This window comes from Aplidium turbinatum, chromosome 8 (assembly GCF_918807975.1).
Source record: "Aplidium turbinatum chromosome 8, kaAplTurb1.1, whole genome shotgun sequence".
In the NCBI taxonomy this organism is placed as follows: domain Eukaryota; kingdom Metazoa; phylum Chordata; class Ascidiacea; order Aplousobranchia; family Polyclinidae; genus Aplidium; species Aplidium turbinatum.
In genome coordinates, this window is record NC_137479.1 from 28,953,914 (window position 1) to 28,979,986 (window position 26,073).

The 26,073-nt window shown below is 39.9% G+C and overlaps 3 protein-coding genes and 1 long non-coding RNA gene across 4 annotated transcripts; 3 read left to right on the forward strand and 1 right to left on the reverse strand.

The window, feature by feature from the left end:
• The first annotated feature begins 557 nt into the window (after nucleotides 1-557).
• Nucleotides 558-4,216, forward strand: LOC145775793 (uncharacterized). Its single transcript, XM_082587163.1, has 15 exons — nucleotides 558-629; nucleotides 710-753; nucleotides 836-1,034; nucleotides 1,176-1,280; nucleotides 1,349-1,465; nucleotides 1,540-1,686; nucleotides 1,753-1,845; nucleotides 2,158-2,271; nucleotides 2,337-2,551; nucleotides 2,618-2,767; nucleotides 2,841-3,054; nucleotides 3,176-3,445; nucleotides 3,554-3,707; nucleotides 3,769-3,994; nucleotides 4,060-4,216. Exons 1-15 carry the CDS (start codon nucleotides 613-615, stop codon nucleotides 4,179-4,181), a joined length of 2,187 nt encoding a protein of 728 aa, XP_082443289.1. The 5' UTR covers nucleotides 558-612; the 3' UTR covers nucleotides 4,182-4,216.
• Nucleotides 4,217-6,326: 2,110 nt separating this feature from the next.
• Nucleotides 6,327-9,438, reverse strand: LOC145775171 (uncharacterized). The gene is made up of 3 exons (XR_014290131.1): nucleotides 9,373-9,438; nucleotides 7,077-7,230; nucleotides 6,327-6,522 (listed from the first exon to the last, which is right to left on the reverse strand). It is a non-coding gene; the product is annotated as an uncharacterized LOC145775171 (long non-coding RNA).
• Nucleotides 9,439-14,349: 4,911 nt separating this feature from the next.
• On the forward strand, nucleotides 14,350-15,837 carry LOC145775259 (mitochondrial import inner membrane translocase subunit TIM14-like). Its single transcript, XM_082586515.1, has one exon. The coding sequence runs from the start codon at nucleotides 14,472-14,474 to the stop codon at nucleotides 14,811-14,813; it is 342 nt and encodes a 113-aa protein (XP_082442641.1). The 5' UTR covers nucleotides 14,350-14,471; the 3' UTR covers nucleotides 14,814-15,837.
• A 3-nt stretch (nucleotides 15,838-15,840) lies between these two features.
• Nucleotides 15,841-26,061, forward strand: LOC145775258 (ubiquitin-like protein 7). The gene is made up of 10 exons (XM_082586514.1): nucleotides 15,841-16,008; nucleotides 16,170-16,292; nucleotides 20,140-20,228; nucleotides 20,629-20,713; nucleotides 20,912-20,969; nucleotides 21,430-21,604; nucleotides 22,015-22,170; nucleotides 22,679-22,791; nucleotides 23,052-23,127; nucleotides 24,637-26,061. The coding sequence occupies exons 1-10, from the start codon at nucleotides 15,858-15,860 to the stop codon at nucleotides 24,766-24,768; spliced, it is 1,158 nt and encodes a 385-aa protein (XP_082442640.1). The 5' UTR covers nucleotides 15,841-15,857; the 3' UTR covers nucleotides 24,769-26,061.
• The last annotated feature ends 12 nt before the right edge of the window (nucleotides 26,062-26,073 follow it).

Sequence of the window (26,073 nt, forward strand, 5' to 3'; positions counted from 1 at the left end):
CAAATACTGGTCTTTTACAGTGGTGACACCCTTGATGAATGATAATAACAATAATGTTATGGCTTATTTATTGTCACTCTGCAACTGATAAAGGTCTTTTTACGACAGGACTCGATTTTAATTTCATATCAGGTTTACAAAATCATCACATTATTACCTCACTTATTCTCACTGCGTTATGGAAGAAAGAACACAATCGATACTGTTTTCAAAGTCTTTGGTTTTACCCGACCTGGAATCGATCTCAGATCTACCATAGCACTAGAGCCGAAGCGAAACCCTTCGGCTGCTAAGCAGGTTCCTTGATGAATTGACGAGTTTACAGCAAAACATTTGTTAATTTGTATTTTTCAAGCTGCAGCCAAAACTTCCAATCTGAGGAATGCGCGTCTTTACTGATTGCGATAATTTGCTTTGACCAAAAGGTACCATTTTGTTTGGTCAATCTTACTCTTGGCGACGTTAAAACAATGTAAAATATAAATTTCAAATCACTTTTCGGTCCTTTAAAACAAGCTGCATCATTTGATCCTGCATAGTAACTTTTTTCTGTCGCGTTTTGTAGAAGTTCTGTACCAGATATATCTATTATTTGTTTCATCTGTTGGAAGAATGAGTTGTGAATACTTGTAAGTATAATTCCGGTGTTGCAAGGGTGTGGCTGTTTTTGATACGTGGTTTATATTGTAAATTTTTTTTTTTTTTTCAGATTTCTTCTGCTTTCAGTTTGTGTTCTACAGAGCGGGTGCGACGGTAAGTTGAGTTTGAGTATTGAACTTTCAGCTCGCATAAGATGTAAGAATTGATTGTTTTGTGACATCATTTCTGATTCCAGATATTCGTGGTTCAGGGCAGCAAGAACACGATGGGGTTGCAGTGAACCTCGCTTTCGATAATCACACCCTTGTTTCTCCTCGGACTGCAGGAGGTTCAAACGTGTCTGAAGTTCCACAATCTCGAAGCCACATTTCAGTCTGTGCTGGCATTATGTGTAATTCTGGCATGAGGTGTGGGTCCTACAAGCCAAATTTCAGGTATGCAATAGGCCTATGCATGTTGCAAAGGCATGGAAATCGTCCTTCAAGGGCGCATGCTACTGAAAGGCTGCAATCCTGTAGTCTTCTGGTTCTGGCAGTTTCATAAGGCAAGTTTCCTTATTTATTTTGTGTTTTTAGGTTTGGGGTGGTGCGTCCTTTCTGCTTTGATCCAGTGCATTATTTCTACGATCCTAAAACTTGCATGACCGGTGTTTGTGGAAAGAAACATTGTTCCGGTACTAGGTGAGTAGCTTTGTCCCCTTTGCATTACTCAATAGCCTGCAGTGTTGCTTGATTATTTTTCTTTTCAGCTGCGTGTGCCCCCCTTCTACTGGTGGTGCGGCTTGTGACGTTTTGTCCGACCCATGCTTGAATACATCTTGTCACTTTTCCGGTCGCGTCTGCATTGCTCTGGTTGGTGACCACAGGTTAGTTGCTTTGCGACTTTTCATTGTGCCGATAACCCTATACAGCCATCACAACTTCATTTCACTTATTCTAGGTGCGCCTTCCGTGTTGCCATAGGCGATATCAACAGCCGCCCTGTTTCTGTGGGTGGGTTCTTGCCTGTTGTCCCACGAGTTTCTGTATGTGGCAGAATTTCATGCCCATCTGGATCATTGTGTGAGCCGTTTCCTTTGACTGAGCAGTAAGTATTCCCGGCTCTGTTGGAGGTTAGTCTCGTTTACGCTTTATTACCGCACTTGTTTCTCAGGACCATCTATCCTTCTTGCATCGATCGTTCTGGCTCTACTGCGTGCACCGCAACATCTTGCAACTCTGGCACATGCAATTCAAACACCGGCAGGTACATTCATATGTTTACCACAGTGCTTACTGCTTTGCAATGTTTGGTTTGGTTTTAAATTTATCTTCGGACGGACGAAGCATTTGATAAGTTATTCTTACTAAAGGTTTCTAGTTGAGGCTTTTACCTCAAGCCGGTTGCCGATATTGGCAGAATGAGGTTTTTAATTGTTCGAGTGTTTGCAGGGAAATTATTCCATCCACCAGGTCCCGTTGAATAGGGGAATCCTGAATTGAATTGAGTTGAATTATATTGCCTTGCTCAGGCGAACGCCGCTAGGTTTGCTCTAACTCATCTCCGTTCCCTTTTCAGGTGTGCGTGCCCCATTGGTCGTTTTGGGATCAACTGCGAAATAACTTCTACTCCTTGCAGTACTTCAATCTGTTCAGATGAATCTATCTGCGTCACACTTCAAAACGGCCATATGTAAGTGTCACATTCACACCCTTCGCACACCACCAGCGTCATTAACCTGACGAATATTCTTTCAGGTGCATGACTATTCCCACATCTCTTCCACCTGTGACCTCCACCACTACAACAACCACCACTTCTACGACTTCACTGGGACCGCTCGATGCCTGCTCCACAAACCTTTGTAGCTCGGCAAGTGCTGCCAGCTGTCGATGCGTCCCCTCTTGTAAACACGAGTTTGGTTACTACTGCCTTAGCTCTGCTGGATACATTGGCCAACGATGCGGGATTGGTAATTATAGCTATTTTAACAAGTTGTCTTGTTTCATGCTTGTCTCATCCGCAAATTATTCTTCAGCACCACCCAGGATCTTCTGTAATGACGATTCCATTCGCATCGAAGTTTCCGCGGCTTTCTTGCGCGAGTACGGCGATGACCTTCTCAACACCTTTCTTTACGCATCACCAACAGTGGATGGCCCACGCTCTACGGATCGCAGCTGTCGAGGTTTGCATCAACGCTAGTTGCTCACCATCTAACAAGCTTGTGAAGCTTTAATTGTGTTGCTTTCCACTTGCAGCTGTCTCTGTTGGTGGGGTTTATGTTGTCACAATCCCGACTTTCTCCGTTTGTGGGAACACCATTCGCTCCACCCTTAACAGCGAAGTTGTCTACGAGAACAGTTTGTGGTTGAACAGCAGACACAGCGCTTTGTACGACTTGCCACGACCGGTTTTAAATTTCTTCTGCACATACCAAAAGGAATACTCTGTGACAGCTGCCTTGAAACCAGTGTGAGTACTTGCTGTAAATTTGTATAACAATCCTTCCCTGAATACTGTTAAATGTTTCAGTCTCTGTCCGTCCCAACACGTTTCCAAATTAAACAACTTTTTCGTTGCACTTTTCGTACAGGATCGACACACCATCTGCTCAAATATCTGCACTTTTGCAAGGTGAAATATCCATTGCTCTTTGCAAGGTTTCCACTTGTGAAAGATCTTGTCCTGCCAATTTGATGGTCAACAGCGGTGCAATATACACAGTTTCGGAGATGCTCCACCTTTCCGTTACTGTGGCAACAACCTCTTTAAACGATCCTTCCTTGCAAGCTGAGTTGATGGATTCTTATCTTTCATGCTCCATTCGAAGAACTGACACGGATCACGTGGTCCTAAAAGAAGGGTATGCGTTTATTTTACTTGCAAATGCTCTCCGGCAATTAACCAGTCTTTTGGGGTTAGCCTGTGCTGTAGTCCATGACGGTTGTCATCACAATCAAACCCGTTGCAGGTGCCAAGATGGGCGACAACTGGACGCTCGTGTTGGAAGGAGGGATGACAACACCATCTGCATGTCATTCCGTGTTCCAAGAATGTTGACATGCACTGAGGTCTACATCCACGTCAGAATGTCGCTCTGTGCCAAACAACAATTCGAAACCAGGGTACGTATTACAGAGGCGTTTGGTTTATTTGGTTGCCAAATTCACATGTTTCTTTATGCAGGCTTGTCAAGATGGGTCGTCGTATCGAGTTTGTGAAAACATCCAAAAGCGTTCCGTTGGAGAGGATGACTCAGCAAACATCGCTTATCGTGTGGTTGGACCAATTACCATCTCGCATCTCATCAAAGGTGTGGGTACCTTCAGCTACAACACCGACGATGGAGAAGTTGAGATTATCCCTGACACTCCGGAGATTGCTCGGTCTACCTCGACTTCTTCTGATTTCGGTAAGAGTTTTTTTTTTGCAATGCCATTATGTCCTATTCAGGCGCCTAAGTTTGTTTCATTTCAGACAACTTCCCTCTCCTCGCCTTGGTTTTCAGTGGAGTTCTACTCATTTTCATCCTCGTTGTCTTCGTGGTTCTCTTCACACGGCGCCAGCGCCTTCAGAAATCCATTTCAACTACTGCTTGATTTGCTCTATAATTCGCGAATAAACTTTTTGGCTTAACTAACTTCATGTACGGGTCTTACGCTTAAGCAGCAGCTGGTTTGATACGGTGATGTAGTTTAAGGCTTTATTAGAGTTAAATCAACTATTAGGGGGTGGCAAACATTTTACACTTTGCAGCCGAGTATTAATGAACAACTATGTAGTGGGATACGAAAGTTTCTAACTTGCTTTGAGGGAGGAAATTGCCTTGTCATCCGTGGCTACTCCGTCCCTGGTTACATAACGACTGCAGCCTAGCTAAGGTTACGAAGTTTGAGGCCAACACGAGCCTACTACGACAAACCTTTTCGTTAAGCCGCTTGTTTTAGAATTTTTCGTTCAAGACACTTCAAGTTTTTGACCGCTGTTTAGTCAACTTTTCGCAAGTCACCTTGGCAGTCTGCCTTCCACTTTGAAGGCCGACTACATTGGCATTGATTACTGGCAGCCTTTGTATCGCCTACTTAGTAGGGGAAAACCTTGACCTACGAGCCACTTTTTAGATTTTTATGCGTTAATTTTTTTTTTGCCGAAGATAGACCGCTTAAGTTTTTAAAGCGTTTAACATAACTATTGGGGCAGATCATGGGCAAGTTTCAGATCAATACCTTTAATAGCGTATCAGTTATAAACATTTTCCTGAAAGTCTCAAAAGTGGCTAAAGGGTCCTGCTGGTAATGACCCATAAACCACCCCGAATTGCCCATGAGCCACTGCAATTAAATCAACCAACTTTGTTTGATTTCTGTTATGAAATGTACTTTAGACGCAAAAAAACACAAGCATACAAAAAGTAGCCTACAGTAGGCTACTAAGGTATACTATTAATGGACCAACTGAACAATCCCCCCCCCAGCAAAATCCGTAGTTTTTTCGCCCCTCCTAGCATAGCTCAAAATAAGTGTGGGGGAGGGAAATAGTTCGGCTTAGCACAAGTGGAGGAAAGATTTCAGCAGACCATTTTCCCTCCCCATCCCATTTAGGGACTTGCTAAGAAGGACGGAAAATGTACAAATTTCGATGGAGGGGGGATATTTTTCAGTTGATCCTGATTAATAGAACGCATTACATGCTGCTAAAGAAGTTTTCCTCGGTTTATGGATTTAACACAAAACCTATTCAATGTTGTAGCAGGTTAAATCTACAGAGAATAGCTTAATCCCTTGTGTCCGTTTAGTGGAGCCACAAGGAATTGGTGGAGGAAGCAACAATACGACATCACCTATTTGCACAGAGTGAATGTCTTCAACAACAGGTTCAACAAAACCATTTCCCTTCGGATTCCTTCTCAAAAAAGGACACCTCCACATCATCTTCATCATTTTTTTCTTTTGTGATCTTTCCAATATAGTGCACGTCTCGCTTCTCACAAAACTTAACAACCACAAAGTCCCCTATGCTAACCGTAGTTTCATCTTTCGAATCATTGATTGTGTCGTTCACCTCACTTTCATCCGAACTGTTGTCATTAAGATCCAGAACAGTTGCATTTTCAGCTTCACTTTCCGAATCTTCTGACAGCACTTTAAAAATATTTCTCTTTTTTTCTGTCCCATTTGAGCAGGTTTACAACATACCGTAATACACCTATACAATCCTACATACTATGACATAATGGCATCACCCATGAACCATGGCTCAAGAGTCATGCTCCTTGGTGGTTCATGGGTCAAGACCAGCCTGATTGGTATGCTTTACATCAGAACTAAAAAATTAAAGCAAGTTATTAGCCACAGTCTGACTAAGATTCAGCACTAATGCCTACCATTGCATATCCGAAATACAGCTTCCTGCACTGAGCTAAACCTTAGGTACTGGAACAAAAAATCAATGGTACCAAAATTTTACTCTGGAAGGCTCAAAACAGAACTATCTCAACAACTGGAAAACACCTTTCAGCTCTAACCCAGAACTTTCCATGGAACCTTCTGAGGCATTTGCACGTTCAGAAATGGTACAAGTTGGCACTAGAGTGCAACATAATTTTTTTTGAAGGGGATGGCTCATGGGTAAACCCGGTTCATAGGTCAAGGTCTTCCCCTAGGCTACCGCAAAATTTTTGATATATTTTTCTCTAAAGCCACTCCCCAACGGCTGTTAGCTTCTACTTCTCCGCTACCATTATATTCATAAACTTTATTAAACAGAAAAGCACGCTAACTCAAGACAGGTCCAATCCAAAGGTCAGTTGTCGACAAAGGTTTTACATTCCACAAACGTGTCTGCAAGCGAGGCACACCATTTGGAACTTCGGACTTTTTCGCTTTGCCATTGCAAGGGACCCGGCAGGTTCGTCGTTGTCAAACCAAAAGTTATCTGAAACTAATATCGAAACAGTTAGCTGTTGAGCGTTTGTTTTTGTCTTGCTGTGTTCAGTTTATAGAACTGTTTAGCATACTAAAACAGACCTCAATCAAAAAAACGGAGAATATGTAAACCTACATTAAAAATGTGGTTATTATACACATCTAGCTTCAGACCTTTTTGCATGGTTTGGTTGGTTTTGAATCTTTATCCTCGGACTGACAAAGCCTTGATTGGTTATTCCTGGTAGTTTCGCATACTTGTAGAAGCTTTTGACACATGGCCGGTTACCGAGATTGACAGAGTGAAGTTTTCCGATTGTTGAAGTGTTGTTGCGGGAGAATTATTCCTTTCACTAAATGCCGCTGAATGGAGAGCAGTCCTGAAATACGTTGCTCAAGCGCACACCCCGAGAGTCCAACCAGCGCCACGTGATCTTGAGCCAGGCGCTTAACCACTGAACTAATGGGGCGAACCTTTTGCATAAACCATTTAGTTTCTTAAGTGTCTCTTCCCTGTTGCCTACCAGACACCATCCATTCATCAGGGGTTACTCTATGCGTGCTAATTACCTTCACGCTTCTTGATGAGATAGGCGCTGCACGAGTTGCAAACATTGAGACATTTCATCTCAAACCAGTTGGAGTCTCCTCCTCTCTTCTCTATCTCTTCCGCTTTTGTCATCATTGTTGCCATAGAGATCATGACAATCAATACTGTGAGTATCTGAAAGAAAAGACAAGTATCCAGTATTGAAAGGCTTTAATAGTTTCTGAGTTTTCTGATTTAAATGATCTGAATAAAAACTACTTCAATTCCATAAACCATGGCCGTTGTAACAACTGCAAGTCGGTAAAAGTTTTGGGAAGTAATTTTTAATTTTATTCGGTCTTGTTAACACTACTAATGCAAACAAAACAATGTTTGAAAAGCAGAATCGCAAAACTAGTTGTTTTTCTATCCAGCTTATGGACTGAAGAAAGTCCTACTTAAAGACAAGAATCTTTACTTTCACCTAATTAACACATAAACACATCATGTGTTGTAGCTTAGCCTATAGCTTATAGCCCTCAGCAAGCAAATAAATATATAAAACAAGTATAAATAACTTACTACGCAACTCACTAATGGACGAATTATGTCCTCAATTGTAGTTTCAAACCACATTTAAAAGTATATTTGTATAAAAGGCTATGATGGATCGTGGATGTTATAAAGATGGAAAGAAGTAGCCTAACATAATTCTTCTCAAAATATGCATAACAGATGGTTAAAGAATCATGCATTGTTAAGAAAATACTGTTGCACTAGCAAAAAACGATGTAGCAAAAATCTGTGGCATAAATGGTTTTGTCTTGTCCCATAAAAAATGAATAATCACTTTTGGGCAAAAGTAATGGTAAAACATAGTTGACATATGTTGAACTATAAACCAACAGGCCGTCGAAATGAATGTTAACATGCCATCCTGATTCACTCTCCCTTTTCCTTGTCTTTAATTTATGTTCTTGAAAAGTATTGCGATTGCAAGTTTTGGAGCTGGCCCTTTTCATTGGTCTTTAGGCTTTATTCACAGCCCTTTGCTAAATCTGGCCACAGAAGGAAAACTGACTATTTGATAAAGAAGATAAAAGCACTAAGCCTACTTTAGAATTGAGATATATAAATTCTTCAAAAGAGATTAAATTTTAAAAAGTATAGCCTACAGTTGCTGATATTTTTTAAATCAATGAAATCCGTTTAAGATGAGGAACATAAGCTGCTACATCACCGGCTGAAAAGTACAAAAAGGTCTCGAAGGTATTAGCCTTATCTATGATATTTCTTTATTTCCAACCTATGAGTCCACAATTCGAGTTATTGGCACTCATCAAGATTAAAAGTTGCTAGAGCTTACTATGTGGTTCAACCAGTATAGCGTTGACAGGGGGTCCAAGGAGGACTTATGCACCCGGGCTCGCGGACGACTTTAGGGGGCAGCTTTCTAAAAGGCCAGCGAAATTGAAGAAACCATCGCGTATTCTTTAGATATATTTTTTTTAAAGTCGTCTTGATTTGGGGCCCAGGAATCTCATTGGTACCGCACTAAATTATCCTCTCTACAGCCTTAGGCTACCTAACCGCTATTGAATCTACGTGACTAAAATGGTCGGTACATTAGTTTTTTAAACAAAATGTTACAAAAATGGTAGGCTATAGTTTGCATATAAATTTTGCTTTGTGTTTTCAGCTGTACAACTACAACGTTAAAAATAACACGCGACTTTGGCCTGCCACTATTGTCAAAAATCATTATTTTTAAAGCTAAAATTTGCACAGTTCTTGACAAATAAGTGATAGATCAATTAAAAGTTATTCTTGAAAACAATATAGCAGATTTTTTTGTAAAATGATTAATCAATCCCTTGATATGACCACACCAAGACCAAGTGAAAGTGCTTCGATCATAAAGATGGTCTTTTCAAACGAATAAAATTTTGCGCAAGAAAATAGGTAGCCCCATTACGCGGGATGTCTTATCAAACGTAGACCGCTTATTGAAGGATAGAGAAGAAAGAAAACTTTATTTTGTCTGTAGCGAGAGTAGCACGGTAGCCTACAACTAGAATTAATATGAATAAAATAGCACCATAACAATCTAGATTCCACAACAGACAGGAAGCAGCGAAAGACTGTATCAGTCATCCAGTCAGCTGCTTCCAGCTACAAAACTAGAAAATGAAAGCCGACGGTACAATATTGTAGGCCTACAATTTCAATTAACGTTTGTAACAAGGGCGATTAAACTTCACAACACACAAGAAATACACGAAGAAGGGTTGTAACTTATTATAAAAGTAACTAATTATAAAAGTAAGTCATGCTTACCTTAGTGTTCATCGTTTAGTAGAAAGGTTAGGCTTAGCTGTTCTTAATTACAGTTTTGAGTTCTTCAGTGAATGAGATGTATTGCCATAAATTTCAAGCTTATATAGAATTGAATTGCTTCTACGTTTCATTATGACGTTGTCTTCAGTTTAGACCAGAGAGGAAAATACAAGAATTTTATTTTTCCATTAAGCTTCTCTTGTTCATTATTAATCTCTTCATTTGGCTTTGGTTAGTGGTTGCATTTTTATTCAAAAAACACAAATTAATTAATACATTAGCAAAATACTAGTCTGTTTGTATCCTCCTATTGCAATAAATCCACGTTTAATGACGTTAAAACGATGAAAACTTTACGTTTTTACGCCGTCTGGACAAAATATAATTTTATCTTATTGATGAAGCAGTTCCAGATGGTAATAAAATGTAAAGTGCAACTAAACCTTTGTAAAATACTCATCAGCAACTTAAACAAGGCATTTGACAGGTGTAATTAATATTTATGATCAAATAATTCAAGCTAATTATAATAGAGTACATGATGTCATGAATGGGTTCAAAGATCGCCTTATGAGGTTATAGCTAAATGGTTTAAAACGTCATCGAACAGCTGCTCATCAAACAATCATCTCTAATTCATGAAATTTAATCTTAAAAACCCATGCACTTTGGCATAGTTACCATATGTCATAGGCATACTTTGCCATACAAGAACTTCCAAAAACTATAACCGGGGGTTCAACTGTAATCGGTAGGGTTGATAGGGGAGTCCAGAGGGTAGCCTACTTTTGAATCCGGACCCGAGATGATTTTGGGGCCGTTCCGTTTTTAATGGGCCTAGAAACTTCACAAAACTACCGCGTATTCTTTGGGATACCGTGCGTTTTTCTAAAACTTGTCTTGATTTAGGGTCCGAAGATTTCATTGGTGCAAGGCCAAATGATCTTCTCATATGCCCTGACTAGTTGTGCGGGCTAAAGCAGTACATTTAAGGAAATCAAAGCCCTTCAAGGACAATTTTCCATTCAGCAGCAATCAGTGAACGGAAAAGTCTACGCCACGTTAGCTCTGTGGTTAAGTGCCTGACTCAAGATCAAGCAGCGCTGGTTCGGCTCTCGGAGTGTGCGCTTGAACAACGCACTTTCAGGACTGCTCTTCTTCAGCGGTACTTATAGTAAATGGAATAATTTCCAGGTAGCAACACTTGAACAGCAATAGGAGGGCCCACCCTCCGGGAATGTCCCTCGCAAGACTTGCGTGGGTCCGGCTTAACCGCCCACGAACCGGCGTCGGTCGCTTTCGTTCAAACATGTGCAGATGGGGCCTGGCTCCCTCACCGGGATGCGAGTGTGGTGCCACAGACCAGACAGTATACCATGCTGTCCATGACTGCCCAATTCATCAACCACCACATGGAACGCTTGGACTGAAGGCCCTGGATGATGAGACTGTCGAGTGGCTGATGACCTCATGCCCAAACATATAGTCCGGAAGAAAGCTCATACGACGAAGAAGAACAGCAATAGGAAAACTTCACTCTGTCAATCTCGGTAATCGGCCATGTGTCAAAAGTCTCTACAAGTGGGCTACATGAAACTGCCAAGAATAACCTATCAAAGGCTTTGTCAGTCCGAGGATAAAGATTCAAAACCAACCTACCAATCTTAACAAGCGCAAACTTCATAGCCTAGCCTAATATCATCCTGGAAAACCTGGCCTGGTTTAGTGGTTCACAATTACATATGACACCACCAAGACCAAGCTTCTGAATAGGTTAGCTTACTTAATCCGAAGATAGAGATTCCTGTAGGCCTAATTCAATAACATGATGCGTTCTGCTGGTGCAACTTAAGCTAAACTATCACAAGATGTATAATAATAATAATATAAAGTGACGATCTTCTTTTATTCTGACGTTTCGTCAATCAGACAAGACTGACTTCTTTAGGGAGCTATAGCCTACGCAGGTAGTGACTACCTGTCTAGCATGGCAAAGCCCCCCTGAAGAACAGTCGTGTCTGATAGAAGGAAAAATGAACGGCAAACGAAATAGGGGCAGACCACCAAGAATTTGGACTAATGATATGGAAGACTACTGGTCAGGACTTTATTAGGCTACAAATACAGTAGAAAAATCTCACAGCAGAGAAACTTGTCGCCTCATTGCCTCCAACCCTCGACGAGAGGAAGGAACTCCCACTCTCGCATGTAAGGCAACGTCGACCAACAGGTGTGAGGACTAGCGACCCTCTCCCGCACTGGTGACCCCCGACGTTCAGAACAACGCAGGGCACTCTACCTTTGTCGGCAGCAGTGGCCAAGTGGTTAGCGCGTTGGGCTCGCAGTCGAGAGCCTGCATGTTCGACTCCAGCTACCCGCACTCGCTGTTGTTTCTCTGGGCAAGAAACTTTACGACAATTGCCTCTATCCAGTGATCGATTTCGAGTATAGGGTAGTACAAAATTTAAGTCATAAGTAGCTAGAGTAGACAACCGGAAACAGACATTGCAGTCGGCTGCAGCGTGGGTCAGGTGTACGTCGGAAGGCGTACACCGATGCATAGCGCTCAAGTCCGCTTTCCCGCAATGCAGGATAAATATATGAAAAACAAACAAACAAACAAAACAAACCTTTGCGTGTCTCGGGCAAACCCAGCCCTCAGACACTGGGTAGAGTGTTATGAGGCACGAAACAGCTTCGGGATTTTGCTCTATTTCTGTACCACAAATCTAAGTTGTTTCTGATAGAACACAAAGGTCGACTTGCCTTCGCTGAGCACCCCAATATCGGAAGCTCCCACTTTCGCACGTAAGGCAACGTCGACCAACGGGTGTGAGGACCCTCCCCCGCAGGTTGTGTTATAATTTTGTGATATAGCCTATATCTTTTGGATCGCTACAACGATCTGGCGTGTGATAGCCAAGTTTTATTTTAATTCCTAATAATAGGTTTTTTCTTAATAAATAAAATAGAAATTGTTGTTTTGTGCTACAATTTATTTTGGGTTTATTCTTTGCCTCTCCGTAGGTGCACCGTAGCCCTTCTGCTCTTCTCTCTGTCAAAAATCATTTACCATATCGTACCAGTAGCTACAATTCCCGAATTATATTTTTAAAAGGTTTGATAAAATATTGACGTCGACAGTGACGCACAACGGCTTGGCAGAACGTCAACTAATTAATTATTTTTGATGCATCACTCAAAGAAACCTTTACGTCATCTCAAAGTCAAATGCCATGCAAGATTGAAAAGCTGCCATTTTGCATAACCTAATTAAAGAATAGCGCAACTTCAGTTGAAGCGTAGGCTAGTGTATAATTAAACCTAAATTATTTCAAAAACTATGTTGAGAACTTTAATTGAGGATTAAGCAATATTAAAATATTTTAGTTCAGTGTCCGCTGGTTCGGCTCGCTTGAGCAACGCATTTCAGGACTGCTCTCCCATTCAGTGGCACCTAGTGGGTGGACTAATTCCCCGACAACGACTCTGCAACAACAAACTTCACTCTGTCGATCTCGGCAATCGGCCTGCATCAGTGGTTCAAAGTCTCCAGAAGTAGCCTATGCGAAACTACCAACTACCTTAATAATCAAAATCACTATCAGTCTGAAGATAAAAACTTGTCAGCTTGAACAAGGTGGCCTAAACTTCAGAAAGAAAACGATAAATTAACTTAATTTCTCTGTCCAGCTGCTTGTAAATCATTCGGACATTTATATAGAGATAGACCTACTTTGAATCTTTATCCTCGGACTGACTAAGCCTTTGATAGATTATTTTGGGCAGTTTCACATATTTTTATAGGCTTTGAAATTTAAACTGCTAACGCAAGTCCGGTTACCGAGATTATCAGAGTGAAGTTTCAGATTTTGTTCAAGTGTTGTTGCTTGCAAATTATTCTATCCACTAAGCGCCGCTGAATTGAAAACCAACCTGAAATACGTTGATCAAGCACATACCCCGAAAGCTATATGTCACGATTTCTTTCTATCTCTTACCAGGAAAAAGACTTGGAAAGATTCAATGACGTAGTTTAATGGGTCAAACCGAAAAGCAGTCAATTAAATGTCAAATAATTCTACTAGTGAAATGATAATCTGACTTCTTGAAGAAGTTTAACGAACGGCTTCTCAAATAACTCTAATTTCGAACACAATTTATATCAGCACCAATTCTCATCTACTTGTATTCAATTACTTCAAGTCTCAATCACCAATAATTTCTGCATCAACTACCAATCCACAACTCATAGCACAACTCTCATAATCAACTCATAATAATAATAATAATAATAATCCATTACGCAAATTACACCACTATTTATAAAAGGTTTGTTCGGTCTAGTAACTTCGAGAAGGTTACGTAGTGTTGCATCACACGAACTCATCGTCGGTCACGTAGCATTGAGCGGCATAAACAAGCAAGTTTAAAGAAGTCTAAAGAATGTCACGTAGGAGTAGAGGACTGTTACATAATACAGATTTCGTAATCAGAGGTCCATTCGTAAACAACCTTGTGACATCATGACAAACGATATTGGCAATTGTGAAAACAACAGAACGTTCCAGATACAGAATGATCTAGAATTACGTTGCAGAACAACGACTTCACAATTAGAGGTTAGCCTACTACTGGTCACTGACCGATAATAACATAGCCTACCGCTCAAGAATTTTATAATGAAAACAGCACATTCTGTCAAGACGCAAAGCAGCCCGACGCGAGGCCTTGCACATTGATTGTGACACTATACCAACACCGCTTTGTTTTAAATCGGACGCTTAATCACTTAGCTAAAGGAGTGGCCAGTAAAGTGCTGGACTGTAAGTACCCACTCTCCTCTGTCCTCTCCTGGATCCGTCACTAGAACAAAGTTACGTTAAGAGAAATTTGCAAAGCAGCTGTAGAAAAATTCATTTGATGGAATCTGGCAACACATCAAATTAATTGTTTTCTTTTCCATAACTCGGAGAGACCAAACACGCTGTGATTTATTTGCCAGTTTCCCAAAAGGGAATATTCGTTTTAAGTCTAGCTTTTGACAGTGAGGGCAAACTATTTATCCTCAATAAAGTTTTCAACTCATCTTTACAATCATGGCTACTACTATGATTATAATTGGTCTTGGTGCGGCTGGATCTGCCTTAGCACTTCGTGCTGTTGTGAGAGCTTCTTCTCCCTGGGCAAAGCAAATGGAGAAAACATTGAAAGAAATTGGGTCTTTGGATTATAAATATTACAGAGGTGGATTTGAACCTAAAATGACAAAGCGTGAAGCTGGTTTAATACTTGGAGTTGGACCTAGTGCAAGCCAAAAAAAGTATCGTGCTGCACATCGTAAAATTATGCTGCTCAACCATCCTGACAAAGGAGGTTCACCGTATCTTGCAGCAAAAATAAATCAAGCTAAAGACATTCTTGATGGAGCTGCGAAATAATTTAATACTTTTTTATTTATTTATGCCGTTCTGTCTCAATTTGTTATTGGACTATGTGGTTGTTTTTACTTTTGAGTGTTTCCGAGTCAATTAAGTCGACAAGTGATACAGGCAAAAAATAGCTTTTTGTTAAAAATATTTTCATAGCTTAACTTTGATAAGTTTTCTTTTCCTTAAAACCATAAGCATCTCTTTAAAAATGTGCCCTGTAAGTTTATTTTGCTTGTGTAAAATTATGTTTTTTTTACGTTTCAATTAAATAAACAGTCAATTTTTTTCATGTGTCTATGATGTCCAACTAAATCAAAATGTGCCTAATAATCCACAAGTTTGTTGCATCACATCATCAAAGTATGCTGAGTACTTTTATGAATGATATAAATTTCAATCATCCAGCTAATGGTTTCGTGACAATAACTATAATAATCATTATTATTACGAAACCATCAGCTGGATGATTGGAAGTTATATCACATTCAGGAATTAGATTGTTTGGAAACATCTTGTAGATTATTCGATAGTTAATAAGCTCGACAAGTTAATAATAGTTTTTAATAAAAATAATTTTGAAACGTTAGTAATAGTTTGCTCGAATTTCAAGTTGATTTTCTAAGTATATAAAAGAAACAAACAGTAAAGAAATAATGAAATGTTTGAATAGGCTAAATGATTAAGTTTTGAGTTTTTACTAAAAATAAGTTCTCAACAGTTTTTTTGCTGTTGTGTCAACATTACAATAAATGTGAATCTGAAAAATACTGCATGGGGATTGAGGATACTCATGTATGTACAGTTTGTATGTTGCCTTATAATTCTCTTAATTATTTGACAACAGTTTGCTCAACATGTCAAATATAGGTTTCATGTTACTTAAGTGTAAATTAGATTGAAGTGTTTTGCAACTGTAAATGTAATTTGCCCATTTGTTTTAAAGAATCAGCTGTTGACATATATTGAAAGCTTTACATAGCCTTAAACTTGTGTATGAAATAACTGCGTTAACTTTTGTTGAACTCCTTTTAGAGGTAACCAGTTTGTATCTTCATGGCTCTAAACGTAAGCTTTCGCGTGTATAATTTTTCTTCAAAATGTGTTGACAACTCAGCTACTATATCCTTCGAAGAACAAGATGTTGATGGAAAGTGTTTGTATGAGAAAGTTGCTGAATCTCTACAAGTAGAATCCCACAAATTGAGTGAGTAGACAAAGTTGTGACCTAAGAGCAATACAATTTTGATTGATTTTGAGAATGATTTTTTGATAAATGCTTGTTAAACTTAAATGAGAGACCACCTTTATTTCCCAGTGGTGGCTCATCTCTCAATTCTGCTTCAAAGCAATCAATTTTTTTTGCAGATTTAGTTTTCTGTGGAAAGATTCTAAATCCTCAAGCAAAATTATCAGCCAGTGGTTTTCAAAGTGGTAATTCCATACAAGTTCTATACAAACCTGCACCTAGTGACATACCAACACAGCCAGGTAACTGTTAGCAGCTTTCAAATAAAAATATCGTCTATGTCCAATTGTCCATGAAATTTATCGCTTTATAGGCATAACTAGTAGGGTGGAGTGAATTTCACTTAATGTTTTGGATTTTGATTTAAGGTGTTGTAATGTTTTCTTTGGGCCTAAAAAACAACCCCGAACATAATTTTGGTTCTCCTACCCCTAAATGGACTCTCCTACCTGAGGTCAAAGGTCACGCGAGGTCAAAATTGCTCTATCTCCACTTCTACTGGAGATAGAAATCTGTTTAATGGCTTAATAGATTCAGAAGACCCATATTTCTATCTGTTCTAAGAGAACTTTTTCTTCTATTGCTAGTAGAATTTGACTCAACAGCAAAAATATAGTTTTTATGGTATTTTTCTTATACAACATTACGGTATAGTTAACGAACTTCAACAGCCAAAATAGTAAATTTCAGCAATTGGTTGGATTGTTATTTGAGAATCACACAGCTATCCACAAAGCACTGGAAAATACCGACCTACAGAACAATTTGTCAATTATAGGCTAAGATGGAACCGCAATTATGACAGGTAAACACCATGGCAGCATTGCCACATTAGAAGAGTTGCAGCAAAGACCTTCGCAATAGGTCATCTGTGTCCTGCATACCAACGAACTACCTCTTCGGTATTTCTTTAAGCACTTGGATGGAGTCTCTTTAAACTCCGACTCGTTTTCTGGTCCAATTGGCAAAGAGCTAATTGGTTTAGTGTCTGATTGGCATGGGGTTACGTTTAAGCCATTATCTTCCATTGAATTTCCTCAAACGCCAAAGAAGTAAGAAAGTTTGAATTCCGATCAATTTTATGCATACCAAATTTGTTTGGCTGTCATATCTGGAAAACTTGAGAATGACTTCAGAAGCTTCCATGCATGTGGCTACTGGCTAGGTTCGAAAGACGGGATGGTGTGATCCGCAAAAAGATCAAATCCCGGAAGTTGATGCCCTCTTTCAACACCAAAAAGCAATTTTACGGCTGAATACGATTGCATCAATCAAAACCACGTTTTTTCGTTATAGTTACCAAGGGCATAGCCGGGACCTAAATATGAGGGAGGCAAAATATTTTGTGACATTTTTTGAGTGTTTAATAGTGCAACTGGATTTTCATTTTCAAGCAATGGGATTTTCATTAGGTGCTGCTTGACTTGAAGACCTGTCGGTGGTCGTTTCGCAGCCTTCCCGTTGTTGCTGGTTAGTTCATGCTCAATTTAAATTTTGATTGTTTGTGTAATAATTATTATTGTACGTAGTGTGACTTGACAAAAATGTATCTCTCTTTCAATAATTTTCATGCAGCCCTTTCAACCATTGAAATGTCATCTTAAATACATCAAAACATTAATTTCATACTTACTGTAGTTTCAGTTCCTCATCAATGCTGCAGATAAGAATATTTCGATGTTCAATACACTTATTCTCAAGCTACAATCCAACCAATTGCTGAAATTTACTATTTTGGCTGTTGAAGTTCGTTACCTATAATGTTGTATATGCAAAAATACGACAAAAACTATATTTTTGCTGTTTAGTCAAAATTTTACTAGCAATAGAAGAAAAAGCTCTCTTAGAACAGATAGAAATATGGGTCTACTGAATCTTTTAAGCCATTAAACAGATTTCTAGCTCCAGTAGAAGTGAAGATAGGGATGGGCAAAATAGAATACCGAATATAGAATAACCGGTTGTGAAGCCTAACCGGTTTCAAAATGCACATGAAATCGGATAATTGAAACCGCTTCAACGATCGACTCTGTACCGCTCCGTCTGGTCGCAACGAATTCGCTGCAGCGAAAGTAGAATTGTTTATCGATTTAGTGCAATCCGGCATAGGAAAAACGTACGAGTTTCGTTGTTCGCATTAAAGAGATCTTTCTTGTCAAGCGCAATATTTTTGTGTAACTGCCACATCTGCTTCTTCAGAGAGATGTTTTTCAAGTGCAGGTTTAACTGCCACTAGTGTTGGGTGATATTGAAAAAAACAAAACGATACAATATTTGAAAAAATACTCGATATTTCAATACTTTTCTATATTTTTGTTATAATTAAAAAAAGAGTTTCTCAGTCTTTAAAATTAGCGTCGGCAATAAAAATGCCGAGGCCACACGAGCGCTTGTAAGGTTAGGGCTAGACATTCCTGCCAGTCGTTATGCCACAGCCATAGATTTGTTCCTTAGTCAACACCCTGATGGAGCTGTGCGAAAGAGGCGTGTGGATGGGTATCAATGCACGAAAGCAGCAAAACGTGGACGCTTCATTGCGAACGGCGAAGACAGTGTAGATTTACAGCCAAGCGATGAGCCTCTTGATGTGTGTGATTCCAGTGATGACGCGACAACCTCATCCTCCGATACAGCATCTGATGATTCCGATTCTGACAGCTAGTTCTTTATCAAGTAGACTTTGTGTTGCTCGCAGTATCCCAATTGTGCCGAAACTATGTTAGTGCATACGTAAATTGAGGCAATCTTCTCGCAGAGAGCTTTTAATTTGTTACTGGTACCTAGTTGAGCAATTAACGTTATTTCATGATAATTCAACGTCGCTAGATGTCGAATTAATGTAAAACAAACATAAATTTCTTTTTGGGTATTGTTGGTTGTTACGCAATATAACCCGCCGGGAAAATGAATTCGACTTGTGCCGACTCAAACGTTGAATCAACTCAAAATTAATTTACTTTTCCTCCCCGTGAGTTATTTAACGTGAATTACCGTAAACAGCGTGCGTATCGCGTTGCTCGCTTTATCGCATTTTTCGCTTTTCGTTTTACATGTTTTGGTACAATTTTTTTCGTAATAAACATTGTTCAAAGCAATTGCCGAGGCAATTTCAACTTTGGCGTTTGGCCTGGGCAGCGTTTTTGTAAGGGTTTGCAGTTACGAGTTAGGGCTGTGATAGTTAAAACATCGAACAAAATTGAAATAAATATGAATATTGAAAAGACATCGTATCGTATCGAAAATTTTAATTCGATATATCGCTCAACACTACTGCCACCAAGATGAGATCCCGTTTGACTGGTGAACATTTAAAAAGCCTAAATTTATTACACTGCAATAAGCAATGTTGTGATGTTCATTGTTTTTGTGAAATCATTAAAATGTGTTGATGGTAAAAACGGTCAATTATTCTAGAATAGATATCTGTATTCTATATTCGTTTTCAGTATTCTAGAATAGCTAATTATTCTATTTTGCTCATCCCTAAGTGAAGATAGAGCAATTTTGACCTCATGTGACTTTTGACCTCAGGTAGGAGGGTCAATTTAGGGGTAGGAGAACCAAAATTATGTTCGGGGTTATTTTTTAGGCCCAAAGACAACATTACAACACCTTAAATCAAAATCTAAAACATTAAGTGAAATTCACTCCACCCTAATAACTAGCCCACTTGATACAACTTTTAGTCGCAGTTTTAAGGTTAAAGATGTGAAATTATAGAACATATTAAAGTTTACCTGTACATTATTCAAGCACAAAAATTTGAAGCTGATATTGTCATGTCAAATGATAATAATCTAAACTTCCAAGAAGTCTTTTACAGGGAACTAGTATCAGTTTTACAAGAATAAGAAAACTACTAAACAATAGAGTTGCTTGCAGAGTAACTTGTGACAACATTAATCAATTTATTCATGTAAAATATTATGCAGTGACACCGAAATGTAACAAAGATATATATAACAACTGCAGTGTTTTATTTATTGCTTTTAGTAAATATGATATGGATTAAGTGAAGTCATTTCTTTAGAAATGGGCATTTTTTTCGATGTCTTTCTAAACATAACTTATTGTTACTTTGTCTTTTAGTTGTTGATCGAACGGAACTTCTACAAGTAATGGCAGTGTTGCACAGAGTGCTCATTGGTCGAAATCAGTTTACAAAGTACAAAAAGAATGTGAGTGAGAGAGCAAAAATTGTCACTTTGCAAATTTTAATGTATTTAGCTTAACCTGTTTTTTTAGCTTAGCTCTAGCTTAACTTGCTCTTCTGATTATATTTTATGTCTGGCACATTCATAGAGATGAGTGTCGTATAAAATCATGGCTGCTATATCTGCATATGAAATTTTTGTTTATTTAAACTTTTTTCATTCAAGTATATGTTTTACTTATTAACACTTGAATGAAAAACATGACAACCGTAACATAAATCTTATCAATCATTTTCAATACTCTAAGTTACAATCTGGCCATAGAGTGCCCATCCTAACCCCCTACTTTGCAATTGAAACTGCTATTTTGCAAGCATACCAAACTTGATTAAGTTTACTAACAAAACGAGGTATTTTTGAACAGTTGGTTAAGCTACTGACAGAACCTGAGAAGTTGCAGCCCATCATAGATCAAGTCCCTGGCTTGAAGAATCAAAGTTTTATAATAGGCGAGTATGAACATTGGTTGAAAGCAACATATATCTATGGCCGTAACTGAGTGCATTATGTAGAATATTTCCACACATTAAAAATTCTGGTAATATGGCTTTTAGTTTCAGCAGTATGTGTAACAAACAATTGTCTCGTTTGTATCGATATTGGCTCTCTTACTTGAAATTAAATAATGATAATAATTTTTTGAACAGACATCCTAACACATCCAGACCTGCTAGGCCATGCTCTCGACCCGAAGAACTGCGATCGGTGAGTTGGTTGTTGCGCTACAGCGAAGTTTGCTTGCAAAATCACATATCAGCTGATGTCGATTTCTCCAGACAACCGGATTGTTTTCATTTACTAAGTAGGCGATTGCCTACTCAGTGTTATGTTGAAGTATAATCTAGGTGAACTATGATCAAACTATAAAGTGATATTCTAGCTTACTAGATAATTGTAATAGTTTATCAGAAATCCAGCATGGTTATTGGCGTGTTGAAAGTTTTGCATGCACGTTGTTTTGCATACCATTCTATATAAGAGAACTGGCGTACTTTGCTTTATTTTAATTTCTTTTCACGTAATCGAAAAGACAATCATTTATTCCAAATAGCTTTTATAGAACTAGAGCTGTCGAGTAAAGGTCAAGAATGCTCGTTTCTTTGACGCTTACGCTCACTTTGACGTTTTTGTGTTCTTGACGTTCATACGTCTGCCTTGTTCTCAGCATCATGGAAGAATACAAAGCACTTGGTGCTGCTGTCATTCTTATAGCGAAGACCACGAACATCAAGTCTCTTCGGAACCAAGGCAACATCCAGATGATGCAGCATCCCGGACCTTCATTTCTATCCAGGGATGAATATGAGGATGAAGAAATGGAAACTGATTCTAGAACTCCGGTAGCGATTCTTTTTCGTTGACATATGAGGTTTATTGGCACATCTGAATGTTTACATAAAAGCCTCCATGTACTTGTACACTGTGCAAGTGTACAACTGTACATGTCATACAATACATGCATTGGCAACAAGCGTACAAGAAAATGTAAATAAAATCATTATTATAAAAATAACTTTTACAGCCGGTTTTACCCTCAGTGAGATTTTCAAGAAGATTTGAAAACATATGAAAAGAAACTTAGGGATTATCCTACCATTGCTCAATCAATACCTGCAAGTGTATAAACTCGTAAAGTACTCTGTAATGCATTGTGTTGAACTCAAACAAGCTTGACTGTTCCCTTGTCTGCTTCTCATTTAGTGTTATAACCCTGGTTCAACATCGGCTGTCAACGAACTTTATGTTGCAGACAAGTTCGAGAAGAACACGTGGAGCCTCCCAACGGGCGGCTGGGAACCTGATAACGTCCAGTCAACTAGCACAGGCTTTGTCTTCAGCAAACTCACCAGTGCCAGGTCGTATATTCCCTTCGCCCATGGGAAGTTCTGCATCGAGTAATATGCAGGTGATTGTTACTGCGGGTTTTTAACCATGCAACAATCATGTAGTAATAGCAAAGTGGTACATAATAATAGCAGTAGCAATGGTAATAGCTATGATGCAATTGAGTGCGTTTTCAAATTAAAAATCGGATTAGCCTATGCTATTTGGCATTGATCGATTGAATCTTTACCCTCGGACTAGGAAAGCTTCTTTGAGAGCTTAATCCTGGTAATTTCGAAGATTGCCTCTCCGTCCATTTAACCTTTAACCACCTTGCGTTAGCTTGGATACTTAAAAACAGCACTGATGACAATTACCAATGCAATCGTCTCATAGTAAAAAGCTTCGTAAGGTTGTTTCCTCCCACTGAACGGCCAAGGTTGTCAGCGTTTACTTGACCGAGACCACTCGAGGCCAGCCAACCTTTGACCAAATCGTTCACGATGCTTTCAACTGCATAGACTCAAACGGCATCGAGTGGATGGACAAGTAACTATGGCTCACTTGTCACGTCATACTATTGTTCTCAGAGTCCCCAAACCGGCACTGTCTCTTCAGGAGCTGCCAATGCGGCAGGAGGAAGTGGTAATATTATCTCCCCTGACGTCTTCAGTATGGCAATGCAACAAGCCTTAGCCGCTCAGTAAGGATGCTTTCTGTTATTTAAAAAGTTCCTCTTTTTCTTTTTGTAAAATATGTTTGATCTTAATATGGCTTTCATAATTCAGGTTAAATAATAACTTTTTCTGGAAATTTACCTCACGATCTGGGTTTGGATCACAATTTGGGATTTTAGGAATTGTTATGGTCTATTTTATTCAATTTACTTCTTTGCTGGATAAAATTTATCGTAATTAAGAATTCTTGGATTAACGGATTCTGCACTCTCCTCCTATGTTACAGAAGTACCCCTTCCAACCAGTCCGGGAGACAAGAGTCCAACCCGCCGGAACAACAACTCGACTCCCAAGTGATGGCGGTAATGGATTGTAGGAAATGTATTTATGTTCGGACTGAAAAGGGCTACGCACAACTACAAACATGCAACTTCTAATTGTATTGTTGCTATGGCGATTGGAGTTTGTATTCATGTTAACTATATCGCTACGTGAGGCCACTACAGTGGCCCATAAACAAGGAGAAGTTACACCAGCAAAAAGGGACTTCGCGAGAAAAATTAACCCCGTACAGCATTGGCGCAAAAAAATTAACCCCGTACAGCATTGGCGCAATCTCCGTAGAGAAAGAGTTAAAGCATTGCGAAGTCGAACTCGTGTATGCTTGCTTCGGCTCCTCGGTCCCAGTTGCTTCTCATGTAACTGGTTAGTGTTCGCATATTATTTAAACCGCGCACGGTTCCATTGTTGCTTCGTGTTCCCTGATACGTTATTGACGAACAACAAAAGCCTCTTAAGGGTTACAAGCATCAACAGTGCATCATTTAACAATTAAGCAAATCGGGAGATTAAGCAGCTTATTCCGAGGACTAATATTTTCGCTTATGCATCAACCTTAATTCACTGATTAGAATCGCTGATTATAGATTCCACCAATGATTTTCGTTATAACTGATTTTCTATTAACTAATCGGTCTATAAAAGATTACTGTTGGTGTATTCAGCCCTTGAAGTTCATTCCTCGCAGCTTCGCATGCTCATATGGACCTCGAACCAATTCAGTCTCGGTTGCCGAAGCTGACAGTTTGTAGTTTTCATTTTCTGTACTGTGCAATAGATTGAGTTTGGTTTTAGCAGCATGATCGTTACTTATTTCACAACTGTAGATACAAACTACCGTACCTGTTTTAGCCTAAAGCTGCGGTTTCGCTGTTGCAACAGAGGTTTATCCCAAGCTTTCGGAACACAGTTCCTCTAGTCATGTACAATTCCACTTTCTGTACTGTGTTGTTTCAATAACTATCCCATCCATTGAACATTATTTAATATGGTCCAGAATAATTCGCCTTATCTGTCGCGTTAAGAGGATTAGAAAAGCGACAAATTAGGCAAACTGACAAAGTCCACTGCAGTAAGCTTTGGTTTTTGCAGTAGCCACCACCACCAGTCATCACCACCAGTCATCACCACCAGTCACCACCACCAGTCACCACCACCAGTCACCACCACCAGTCATCACCACCAGTCATCACCACCAGTCATCACCACCAGTCATCACCACCAGTCACCACCACCAGTCATCACCACCAGTCACCACCACCAGTCACCACCACCAGTCACCACCACCAGTCATCACCACCAGTCATCACCACCAGTCATCACCACCAGTCATCACCACCAGCCACCACCACCAGTCACCACCACCAGTCATCACCCAGCTGGATTCAACATTGTTTGTTTTCTGTTTCAAAGTTACTCTGTCTCCGCTTGGCGTTTAAAAGCTGGAGGTCTACACTTTTACCACCTCAGATTGTCAATGCTTGTTCGCACTACACTGACAGGAAACCAAGTGACATTTGTTTTACTTTCAGAGGGGATTGGAGCAGCTTCGTGGGATGGGGATTTCTGATGAAGTTGCCAGCAGACACGCCCTGATAGCCGCCGGTGGAAATGTAGAGACTGCTGTTAACATCCTTTTCTCTTCCGGAATCAACGACCTTTGATTTTGCTTTCGTACTGCTTTGAGGGCGTGTGGAAATAATCAATGTTTCACCATCAAAAGTACAAAATACCGCCCGGGGAGTTCTTAATTGTATATGGATCGTTATGTTATTTTTGGTTTAGAGCTTTCGTGTTTATGACAGTGATATACCGGCTTGTCAGTTAGACGGCTAGCTGCCTTCATTTGAACTTCTGCGTCCGAGGGTCTATCTGTTACTACCCCAAGTTAGCGATGTTCACTCACATTGCTAAGTTTTATTGCACGATGTTGTTGGTCGTTGTCTTGCGTGTCTTGTACGCCAACTAAAATTCGCTCATTTGCGTCTGAATTATAATCTGACGCCCACCAGTTTGTTCTACAACTAAGGAAAGCGAATTGACTGTGCAACATGGCCACATAGGTTGATGGCGAGTTCAGTCCATGACCTTGTGGTGTTAGGGTCCCAACTGGACGTTGCATGGCGTCATACCAGAGTTTCGGATCGATCATTATCCGTATAGCTCAGTGGTTACGCGCCGGGCTCAAGATCACACGGCGCTGGTTCGACTCTCGGGGTGTGCGCTTGAGCAACGCATTTCAGGACTGCTCTCCATTCAGCGGCACCTAGTGAATGGAATAATTTCTCGGCAACAAGACTTCAACAATCGGAAAAACTTCACTCTGCCAATCTCGGTAACCGGCCCTGCGTCAAGTGCCTCTACAAGTATGCGAACAAGTACCAGGAATAACCTATCAAGGCTTTGTCAGTCCGAGGATAAAGATTCAAAACCAAACCGTATTGTGCTCGTCGCCAGGATCGCGCTGCTCTGGAAACGTGTGTCTGTTGCTTGGTCGCCAATTTAGAAGGTAAGACCGAGATTGGCAGAGTGAAGTTTTCCGATTGTTGAAGTCTTGTTGCCGGGGAATTATTCCATTCATTAGGTGCCGCTGACTGGAGAGCAGTCCTGAAATGCGTTGCTCAAGTGCACAGTCGAACCAACGTCTCGTGATCTTGAGCCGGGCGCGTAACCACTGATCAGACTAGCTAGAGCGCCACAGATGGGTTTCCGTGACCTTGGGTTTCGTACCAATGTCCTTTGTGTGTATCGCTCAACCCACCCTTTATCTGAATTCGTTTTTTTCTGGCAGGAATACTTCAAGATTTGCTATAAAACCTGGCCACTTCACAAATTACCTTTACGGCATTCACTTTGCCCCTAAATGGTGTGAAATTAACTTTTTACTACGAAATCTGGATAGACCATTGCTACAGACTGCAGTGTCAAAGATTAATATCACATGACGAATACATGCAGACGTGGCAGTG

What these genes read in the sequence shown, in the direction of transcription:
- LOC145775793 (XM_082587163.1), top strand. An exon ending in GCTCTGGTTGGTGACCACAG is followed by an intron (nt 1,466 to 1,539) that starts GTTAGTTGCTTT and finishes CACTTATTCTAG; the next exon opens with GTGCGCCTTCCGTGTTGCCA. An exon ending in CACGTGGTCCTAAAAGAAGG is followed by an intron (nt 3,446 to 3,553) that starts GTATGCGTTTAT and finishes AACCCGTTGCAG; the next exon opens with GTGCCAAGATGGGCGACAAC.
- LOC145775259 (XM_082586515.1), top strand. Translation starts at nt 14,472, where the DNA reads ATGGCTACTACTATGATTATAATTGGTCTTGGTGCGGCTGGATCTGCC.
- LOC145775258 (XM_082586514.1), top strand. Translation starts at nt 15,858, where the DNA reads ATGGCTCTAAACGTAAGCTTTCGCGTGTATAATTTTTCTTCAAAATGT. An exon ending in AGTAGAATCCCACAAATTGA is followed by an intron (nt 16,009 to 16,169) that starts GTGAGTAGACAA and finishes TTTTTTTTGCAG; the next exon opens with ATTTAGTTTTCTGTGGAAAG. An exon ending in TCGACTCCCAAGTGATGGCG is followed by an intron (nt 23,128 to 24,636) that starts GTAATGGATTGT and finishes TTTTACTTTCAG; the next exon opens with AGGGGATTGGAGCAGCTTCG.